Source organism: Eublepharis macularius, chromosome 9 (genome assembly GCF_028583425.1).
Source record: "Eublepharis macularius isolate TG4126 chromosome 9, MPM_Emac_v1.0, whole genome shotgun sequence".
Lineage (NCBI taxonomy): Eukaryota > Metazoa > Chordata > Lepidosauria > Squamata > Eublepharidae > Eublepharis > Eublepharis macularius.
The window spans coordinates 20,308,713-20,319,716 of record NC_072798.1 but is presented as its reverse complement, the minus strand read 5'-3'; the positions used below and the strand labels follow the sequence as shown (position 1 = coordinate 20,319,716).

The following is an 11,004-nucleotide window of genomic DNA, read 5'->3' as shown; positions in this document are numbered from 1 at the left end:
TTTGAAGCGTATGCTGGCAAAGCAAGCCCTTAGTGTTGGGCTCTAATCCATGCTGGAAATTTATGTTCTTAGTTTGTAAGGAGTCACTAGACTCCTGTTTATCATATTAAGTGTAATTTCCAAGGGACATGGGATAAATGTAACTGTATTTAGTTAGAAAAAGTGCGTGATCTCCAGATTAAAAAGATTGTGAAACAATTCAAAAAGGGCTCCTTTTTTCAGTCCACAACTGTTTACCATCTGTAAGTTAAACCCAGGGCTTTTTTTCCCAGCAGGAACACGGTGGAACGGAGTTCTGGCACCTCTTTAAAATGGTCACATGGCCGGTGGCCCCGCCCCCTGATCTCCAGACAGAGGGGAGTTTAGACTGCCCTCTGCGCCACCCGCACAGAGGGCAATCTAAACTCCCCTCTGTCTGGAGATCAGAGGGCGGGGCCACCGGCCATGTGACCATTTTTGCTGAGGGCAATTTAAACTTTAAAGAACTCCCCCCTTGTTCCAGCTGACCCAAAGTGACGTCATTGTGCAGTCTTGAGTTTCGCCACTGAGTTCCACCACCTCTTTTCCCAGAAAAAAAGCCCCACATTTACCAAATGAAGGCACCTGCGATGCCATAATTTAGTAAATTTCAGTACTAAGTCACCCTTGTGAATAAGGCAGACTCAAGACTCCTGTAAATGAATGTTCAGGAAAACTTTAAAAATGTTCCCCTACAGGCTTTTCTGTGTTGACTTTCTTAGTGTCAAATTTGTGACCATTCGTTTGTCCGATATACATGGTATGTATATTTGTAGATCTTAAAGTGACTATCCTAAAAGTGAATTTCAAAAACAGGACACAGCAGGAGATCACTGAGATAGCACTATAACCACTGGCCAACCTTTTCCTAGGTTTGGCACAGACCAGGGGCATTGTTAGGGGGTCCCCCTGGGTGCCCAGGTCCTCCTAAATTTGTGGGTATCCACTCCCTAAATCCCCCATGGCCCTGCCTCCATAGATGGTAGCAATGGAAGCCCCTCTATGTGATGTCATTGGCTGCTCCCTATGATGTCACTGGACCCCAGTTCTTTTAAGGACCGGATATAGCAATGCCTCTGGCCCAGCCCCCCAGCCCCGGAAATTGGAAAGTCTACGCCCCTGCCTTTCACTTCCCCACTGTGAGTCAGGTTTTCCCATCAAAATTCAGTTTGCCTGCTTTGGCTGAGCAGCCCCAAGTAGCATGTTAATCCTTGTGGTTTGAAAGTCTGTCTGTTCCATCCTGACTGTCAGATCTGTTGGCCTTTTAGCCCAGTTCCTTTAGCTCAGGAACTTAATGGGGAGAAGCTGGAACCCTCTTTGTTGAAAATGGCACGGGAGACTGTATAATGTTCAAAAGGAAATAACTTTATTTAACAGGCAGGAATTGACTAGGTGTAGTCAGGGAATGAAAGTGCTGAGGTAAAATGTTGTTGATAGTTCAGAATAAAGTAACAGGCAAAATAGTTTTCCTGAAGCTTGTTTCTTATATTCTTGGTTCTTAGCAGTGAGAGTTTTACTTAATACTTTAGTTACAGCAACAGTGTTTCTTCAGAGTTTCCTACTACAGCTCCGATTACCTGAAGTTAGTTTAAAACTGATTTCCCTTCACAACAGATCTGGGGTCCTCCCTTAGAAACTGGGCAGGAATTAATCTTCTTCTCCTAAGAAGATATAACCCTTTTTTGGCTTGAAAGGGAGTCTAACCTACTACCCAATCACTCTTGCCAAAACACACTCCCAGTTCTATAGTGTCTGTGTCAAGCAGGTGTCAGCTTCTACTGACACTTATACTAAGAATTCTTAAATTGAATTCTTCTTCAAGACAGTGATGTTACAGTTAAGGCAAAAGATTTCTCTTCTCTCACTCCAGAGGGAAACTTGTCTAACCTTTCCTGTCAGACTCAATCACAAACTGAACAATCCTGTCAGAAAACCAACTGTCAGTCCTTCAGCTGGGTTCTAACTGGCCAATCAGAGAGGAGAGAGCAATCTGTCACTCAAGCTTTCTATTCCAAGCAGGAGTTAAGTCCTCCCTCCCAGCTCTTTGATTGCTGCACTTAGAAAACCTGCTTTCAAGAGCAATCCGTCATTATAGTCATTACAATCATTTCCCCCCTCAGTCACTACAGCCAGAGCAATGCTTATCTCTCTCTCTGCTACTGTTTGCTGGCACACCAATACCATCACAAGTAAACTTTGCACTTCATTCAGCACTCAGGCCAAAAAGGCTGCCAACCCTCAACACAGCAGGTTAATTAGTTATATTAATTGATTTTAAAACTTTTGATAAATTAAAAAGATGCCCCAATTAACTGGGTAGCATTTTTTTAAAAAATAATTATCGTCAGTTCAAGTATGTACAAAAAACATAACAGGTGCCATCTGTGAAGAAGCATTCTTTCACACACAGGAAGGAATGCTTCTCCTAGGACTGTGCCTGCTTAAGGAAGTGTATGCATCATCTATGAATTAAGGCAGAAGGCTCTTTTCCCCCCCTTCAAAACAGTTGCTGTGTAACTGTATACATCTTTGGTGGTGAAAAGTGCCATCAAGACATAGCTGACTTCTGGGGACCCCGCCAGAATTTTCAAGACAAGATATTCACAGATGTGGTTTGCCATTGCCTGGCTCTGCATGGTGACCCTTGTCTTCTTTGGAGGTCTCCCATCCAATTACTAACCAAAGTCGACCCTGCTTAGCTTCCACGACCTGACAAAATTGGGCTTGCTCGGGCTATCTAGGTCAGGGCAGCTATAGCTTTAGTCTATTTTTTGAAAATCACATGATGAATAAAATTTCTTTAATCTGGTGACAGACCTCACAATGCAAGCATTTTTAAAATAAACATTTTATGCAAAGGAAACATAGTTTTATGAGAGGGGACCATGGCTCAGCAGTACAGCATCATCTGCTTTGCATACAGAAGGTCCCAAGGTCAATTCCCGGCATTTTTAGTTAAAAGGCTCAGGTAAGAGGTAATATGAAAGACCTCTTCATGAAGCCTTGAAGAGCCACTGACAGTAAGAATAGAAATCAGTGACCTTGATCGACCAATGGTCTAGCTCAGTATAATACAGTTTCCTGTATGCAAATTTTGTACCAGGAAAAAAATCTGTGAATCGTATCAACAATGCAAATTATGGAAATGTGCCCATATTTGCCTGTTTTGCATAGTTTATTCTATTTCTGCTAGACATAGGAAGGAGCAAAAAGCAATGCATGGTATTGAAGACCGAACCCAGTCACTGGATATGCTGTTTAGGCTTTTGAGATTTCACTGATCATGGCCAAGACATTAACATACACCAGTTCAATCCTATGCACAGATAGGCTTACCTAAGCCTATTGAAATCAATAGGTGTAGGGCATGCCCACCTAACAATAACGTGGGGTAGCTAACTTGTCTTTTTTAAATGAACGCTCAGATGCTTGGCATACTGAATATAGTGCCCACATACTGAATTCTATACTTGCACAATGAAATTGTGGAATATGCACATGTCATTTTTATGTCTTTGAAGGAGCAATTTGTATCTTCCACAAAATATTAAAGCTCGTTTTATAAAGAAATATCTTCTCAGCACAAAAGGAACTTGGACCTCTCCCACAGGTACCCACAGGTGCCGAGAAAGGGGAAGGAGTGAAATAGTTGAAGAAGTTAGGACTGCATCCACTCGGTGAGGATACTCCATTTCTCTGTCACTGCCATTCTGAAGCAGAGGCATTAGCAGCACCGGCCGTAGAGGACACACACAAGAGATCCGTGCTCACTTTCTTTCGCCAGTCATCATTTCCCCTGTATTTCCCCCCACTGTTCCACCAGCAGGCTTCTTAAAAATTGGCAACTGATTGATAGCACAGCAGTGTTAAAACAATCTGTTGCTACAGTCTACTAGATACAAAGCAAATGACTGTACTGTAAAGATTCCTGCTGTGTCTCGGACACTCCAGCTTCAAGAGAGGGGACCTCTTCTTTCCTATAGCTCCTCTGGAACAGTCTCAGAAACCCAAAAGATGAACTGGTCCCACTTCTTTTGCCAGATCTCCAAGGCCTGGGTCCTCTCATCAGGTAGCATGGTGCTGTGTCTGTGAAGAGGAATGGCAGCTGAGTCAGAGGGTAAGGAAGGTTGCTTCCGGAGCCTAATGGCCAAGTTAAAAGTCAGAAGAAAGCAGGAAATGAAAAGCCAACGAGGAATTAATTCTTTATGCAGAGCCTAAGAAATAAGTTCCTCGGAATTCATGAGACTCACTTGCAGGTGTGCTGAGGACTGAAACTCTGTTTACTTCCTTCCATGAGAATTACTTCCAAGTAAGCATGCAGAGAACTGCAGCTTTTAAATGCTTTCTCTATAGTCCACCTTTAGTAATAATAAGAATCTACACAAAGCCCTATCTCTCACCTGGGACTGTCTCTCACCTGGGACTGCTTCCACACTGAGCTGAGAGTGCTGCCATTAAAAAAAAATTAGAAATCTTTTCAGATATGAGGGGGATAGGGAAACAAGATGCCATGACATAGGAATCATCATGGGATTATTTTGGTTACAAAATAATATCTCACCTTCTCCCTGATCAGTGGGATGTAATAACAACAACAACAACAACAACAACATTTGATTTATATACCATCCTTCAGGACAACTTAAAGCCCACTCAGAGCTTTACAAAGTATGTCATTATTATCCCCACAACAAAACACCCTGTGTTTTGGGTGGAGCTGAGAGTGCTCCTAGAAGCTGTGACTGACCCAAGGTCACCCAGCTGGCTTCAAGTGGAGGAGTGGGGAACCAACCTGGTTCTCCAGATTAGAGTCCCGCGCTCTTAACCACTACACCAAACTGGCTCTCATGTTCAGTCTCTGAAGTTTGTGATAGGAGAGATTCTCTAGATCAAATACAAAAGCTGCAGACCTGGCAGTACCCTTAGCATGCTGATTCAAACATGTTTTCCAATTTTATGTGGCAGTCTTAAGAAGTAAGTCCTACTAAATTCAATGAGGCTTGCTCCCAAGTAAAGCATGTATATCCTCACTTCAAAGTAAATTACATTGGCATTTCCCATACACAGATGTTTATATTTAGGTAACAGATTCCAAGAACACCTGCTATCCTATAAATTTAGTCTGCAGTCTATAAAATGGAGTTTTTGCAGAGTTAGATTTCCGATCAGAATTCAAGCTGAAACTTCCTGTGGCACCAGAATGTCAAGTTCTAGGGTTCTCCAGCAGTCCCTTGATTCCTCTCCTAGCAAGCCCCTAAAGATCATCCTTCCAGATTCTTCCCCCTGTGCTCTCCATCATCTGTGCTATTCCAAGCTGATACATAGGATGGAAATGTAGGTTCTCCCAGACAGAATCAGATACTATTACATACCATTGCTTCATTCTATGAACCATTGCTTTATTTCCTACACCGGGATATCATTCAGAAGAGGAACTCCCTTGATGCAAACTTTAGCATGTGGCTGTGCAGAAATGACAGATCTCTTAGCACAGAATGGACCATGGCTTTCAAATCTGGATCTTTAGCTCATGTTCTATCGGCCCTCCAACCCAAATGTTATGTAAGGGAGAGTGCCCACATATGCACGAAGTCCAAACATGTCAATATATATAAGAAACATAAAACTTACGTTAGTGAGTTCAGAGCCAGTTGTTTTAAAGTACGCAGATCAGCAGACATCCCTCCTATACCCATAAATGTTTCGTAGAAGTCATAGGACACACCCTTTGCTCCAAAGACTGATGGATCATCTGGACTCACCACAATACGGTGGCCCTCCGACATCAGAACAGCAGCAGGGTGGTTTCTCAGATCAGATACTAATTGCAGGACCTTAAAGAAGAGATACAGAACACAGGTAAGTTACTGTCACTTCATTCAAAAATTGCATTATTTGCCTCCTGTGGGCTGCAGACAAAAAGTACAATCCAGACAGAGTAAGACACAATTGTGCAACCTGATCCTATGCATATTTCGTTGGAACTAAGTCCCATTGAGTTCAATGGTACTCTTTTCCACATAAATGTGCGCAGTCTGCTTTCCTGTGCACATTTACTTGGCAGTAAGTCCCATAGAAGGCACTGGTCAACAAATCTCTCCTGCTGGAATTTGTGGGTTTCGCTTTGTGCTTTACTAACTATTACTCTCTTGACCTAAACCTCCTGGCTCCTAATTCAGAGACCTGACTTTGTTTACTTAGTAGCCTGTAATTCTGTACATGTTCATTTTTTACTGCTGCTACGTACGTCTCATAGAGCAAGGGAAACAACTCCCAGGGCTGGGCCTTTTGTTTCAGAGGTACCTGGTTAGAAATGGGGCAGATTTCCACAGGAATATCCATCTTCAGGGCCAGCTTCCTAGCGACCGGATGCTTGGCAAGGGCAAAACCATGGCCAATTCGGCTGGTGTTCAAAAGCAGAGCATCCAAGACATCATTATCCGCAGGGGTGCCCTCCCAGTCTGAACGACACACAGAGTTGCTACGTTAGTATATAATCACAAAACGGTACTCACTAAAATCTCAGATACATACAGGTTGGATCCAGCCAGCATTGTCACCCATCCTCACCAGATCCTCTCCTTATTACGTCCTTAGTCCAACATGGCTTTGATCCATGCAGATCCGATAATCCCCTACTGTCTTCTTGGTGGTCCAAGGGAGGCAGTTTTGGAGTGGATGTGGGCTAATAAACTGAAGCTTAATCCCAACAAGTCTGCAATGCTAGTGTTGAGCAGAAGGCCTCAGGATGCCAACCTCCAGGTGGTAACTGGAGATCTCCCAGAATTATAAATGATTTTCAGGCCATAGAGATCCGTTTCCCTGGAGAAAATGGCTGCTTTGGGGGCAGGGTGGACTGTATGGCAGTATACCCTACTGAGGTCCCTCCCCTCTCCATAGCCTGCCCTCTCCAAGCTCTACCCCCCAAAGTCTCCAGGAATTCCCCAACTTGAAGCTGGCAGCCCTAGGAAGGTCTGACGTCTGACCTGGGATCTAAGGTGTCACCTATTCTGGATGGGGTTGCACTCCCCTTGAAGGAACTGGTGGCAGTTGTGGTCAGGGGTGCCTTTTACCAACTTCAATTGGTTAGGCAGCTGTGGCTTTTCCTAGGCAGGAATGATCTAACCACTGTGGTTCATGCCCAGGTACATGCCCTTAAAAATGTTTGGAAACTTCATTTGGGACAGAATGCTACAGCCCGGATGTTGACTAGAGTGGGCTCCAGGAAACATATCACTCCAGTCTTGGCTTATCTACACTGGCTGCCAATTTGTTTCCAGGCACATTTCAAGGCTGACATTTAAAGCCCTATTTGGTTTGTGACCAACATACCTAAAGGACTGCCTACTCCCTTAGGAACGGACCCGACAACCGTGGTCATTTTCGGAGACCCTGTTTTGGATGCCCTCACCTTCTATGAATAGGCTGGTGGCAACCTGTGACAGTGTCTTCTCAGTTGTGGCACCAAAACTCTGGAACTCTCTCCCAGGAAGATTTTGCCTGTCCCCTTCTATTACCAGTGTGTCTTCCTGCCAGCTGGTGAATATCTTTTTTTCCTGCTTGGGATTCCCTTACTGATCCCTCCTCTCTTCCCAATGTTTTAATTGGTTTGTTTGTTTGTTTTGGTATTTCTTTTAAAATCTGGTTTATATGCTGGTTTTAATGGTATTTAAGATGATATTTTAATTTTTATGTTTAAAATTTGTTCGCCATCTTGGTTGTCCTGTAGGGTAAAATTTTTGTTAATAATAATCATAGTCAATAACCCCACCTTCCTTTTTCACAAATAGAAAAGCTGATTAGATCCAATCCAATCTCCCCAGCACACTTGATCCTGAACACGGCAATGTTGTCTGGTGTTACCTAGGCAGTCTAAAATACCATCTGAGAACTTGCAATGGTAGTCTTGGGCAATCCAGAGCACCATTCATTCCCTTTTTTGTGGCAACATTGTTTGTATTTTATTCCATTTACCTTTTTAAAAATACCTTAAGAGGTTCTCTCTGTCTATCGTAGCCCTGTATGCCATGTAGATTTATTCATCTGCATAAGGGAGAGCGATATTTAACTATAAGGCAAAAGATTTTACATTTTTCTGTTGTAACATATTTTTAATTTTTTTGAGCAGACACAAATAAAGTGAAATAGTATCCTATAATGTTACTTGCTACTCAGCACTCCCGTAAGCTGAAGCGAAAGGGTGTCAGAAGAGATATTATAAAGGAGGTCTTCACACAAAGCTCAAGATCCATCAAGGAACCTGGAATGCACTGAGCCTCAAAATCAACTCCCTCCCCCTCCCCAATAAAATACTGAGAATACCCTTTTTGGGCGGGTTTGCCATTAAATGAAAAGAGCCTCTGCAGCAGTTGACAGAATTACCAGCAGCGGCCAGATTGGAAAAGTTTTCAATTAGCGATAACTGCACCTCGGTTTAACATCATGGCTTATGGCACTCTCACTCTGCAAGGCTAACAACCACGTCTCTGAGACTGAACCCTCTCCTGCGCAGCTCCTCTGTCACGTCTTGGTAAAAACTGAAACCACGATGACATTTGAGCTGAAGTTTGCCAAAGTCCTTGGGGAGCACACTCTTGCAGCACAGATGGATTGCAGTATTTGCCCAAAGGCTGCTCTGACAAGGCGTTCTGGGGGTGCTTATGCAAATGAGCCACACAGGCTGTGACAGGAGCAGCAGCTCTGACAAAGTATAATGACTAAGACCGTAAGGTATAAATATTCTAAATAAATAAAAGCCTCCTTTCTGTCCCAAAGCTTCAATAAGCTTAGGACTCAGGAGGGATAACAAGAGAGCAGAGCTGACACACTCAAGCACGCACTCACATGCACACAATTCCATTTTTTTTTTTACAAAACAGAAAAGTCTCCACAGAAGCTGACTGGAAAGGCTAACACCGGTTATACTTCATGCTGTGAACAGTGAGGCTGGAGGAAAAAGTTTAACAGTGACACTAAATTCATTTAACCCACACAGGCCATTGCACTATTACTGTGCAAGGTTGACTGCGAATTTCAGTGAACTGAGCATCTTGTCTGGCAAGTCCTGAGACACATCTTGGCAAAAACTCAGCGCAGAATGATCTGTCCATAGAAGCTGGCCTGCCAGACACTGAGAACATTGCCCCTCTCCTCCAGCCTGCTGGGGGGAAAGAGACAAGCACCTCTATTGTACCTGTCTCCCCCCCTGCTAACAGCAGCTGCGGGGGCAATTTCAGTGATGGAAACATTCCTCCTCCCTCAATCATACAATCTCAGTCCAAAGCTATATGGGGCAACGTGCATGCAACACTCAGAGCCAAACTACAAGTGACGTCTTACACAGGTTGGACACTAGTCGGCTTCCCTCAAGTTTTGATGGGAAATGTAGGCATCCTGGTCTTGCAGCTGTAATGGAGAGCCAAGCTGTAAAACCAGGGCGCCTACATTTCCCATCAAAACTTGAGGGAAGCTGACAAGTGTCCAACCTGTGTAAGGCATCACTTGCAGTTTGGCTCTCAGAGGCTGCAGTACACAAAGTTAACTAACATGATCACGTGAACACATTTCCCTCCCTGGCAAGTTCCCTAATGCTGAACAAGAGCTCAGCCCATACTATGGTCTGAGAGGAAGGATCCAATGGGCTAATGAGAATGCTTTCTTGCCAAAGGGGAATGTAATGGTTAGGCTGTCCAACTAGGATCTGGGAGGCCCAGGTTCCAATCCCCACTCTCTCCTGCTTGGCAACTTTGGGCCAGTCACAAACACACACCCTTAATCTACCTCACAGGGTTGTTGTGAGGATAAAATGGAGGAATGATGTAAACCACTTAGTTACTACTGGGGAGAGAGGTGGGATATAAATGAAGTAGACAAACAGACTGATACTAGGGCAGTCCTGTGCAGAACGACTCCAGTTTAAACCCATTGAAATCAACAGGATAGGTTGTTGTGGATTTTCTGGGCTGTATAGCCGTGGTCTTGGCATTGTAGTTCCTGACGTTTCGCCAGCAGCTGTGGCTGGCATCTTCAGAGGTGTAGCACCAAAAGACCTGCCAACATCTTCTCCACACTGTGACACTGAGAGATCTCTGTCTTTTGGTGCTACACCTCTGAAGATGCCAGCCACAGCTGCTGGCGAAGCGTCAGGAACTACAATGCCAAGACCACGGCTATACAGCCCGGAAAATCCACAACAACCATGGTTCTCCGGCTGTGAAAGCCTTCGACAATATATTAACTCTGCATAGGATTGCACTAAAACAAACAAACCACTTCCCCACCACAATCCCACTTATAACTCATGTCTACATTGCAACATGGATGGAAACAACATCCCATCCACAATGCACACTGAAGACAGAGATTGTGCTGGCTGGCTTGCATCCTGAACTGCATTGCAATATGGGTGTGTATTCGGGTACACCACCACATCCACTCTGCATGCACAGTTCCCGGTTCAACGTGGGCAGGACTGTATTAAGACATGCTGCCCCCCCCCCCCGCACTGGGGAGAAAAGTGGAGTATAAATGAAATAAACAAATTAACTATGTTAAATATAAGAGGCCTTATGGCATTCCCAAAAAACGTGTAATATTGTAACAGCATTTTAAAAAAAAACATTTAAAAGCCCTTTAATCTGAGGGCCAAACTGTAGTTTACTTGGTTTGTGGGTAGATCAAACTCTAAACATGGGCATTTTCATGCAGAAGCCAACTCCCTTGTTAAATGAGATCGGCTTCTAAGATAGCTGAACGACCAGCCATGTGCAAGTTTATTGAATGACACTTACAGGTGAGTGACCACAGGAATGTAGCCTTCGTCTCCTCTCTATTGTCCCTGCATCAGCAGTGTGCAATATTCTTACTTACCAGTCTCACCAGCATGAAAGAAGTATGGCAAATTATCTCCTAGAGATTGCGGAATGGTCAAAGCTTCCTTTAGTTCCCAAAGGGATTTTCCACCATCCTCCCAGCCAACCTGAAAAG

At 43.9% G+C, this 11,004-nt stretch overlaps 1 protein-coding gene across 1 annotated transcript in view; it reads right to left on the bottom strand.

The window, feature by feature from the left end:
* Positions 1–1,362: 1,362 nt before the first annotated feature.
* The window catches only part of ADA2 (adenosine deaminase 2), a 33,396-nt gene continuing 23,754 nt past the window's right edge, over positions 1,363–11,004 (bottom strand). The window contains exons 7-10 of the mRNA XM_054989260.1: positions 10,888–10,996; positions 6,322–6,479; positions 5,650–5,852; positions 1,363–4,104 (exon numbers count right to left, since the gene is read on the bottom strand). Of these exons, the coding sequence (XP_054845235.1) occupies positions 3,996–4,104; positions 5,650–5,852; positions 6,322–6,479; positions 10,888–10,996 (579 nt within the window). The 3' untranslated portion in view covers positions 1,363–3,995. The remainder of the gene's footprint in view (positions 4,105–5,649; positions 5,853–6,321; positions 6,480–10,887; positions 10,997–11,004) is intronic.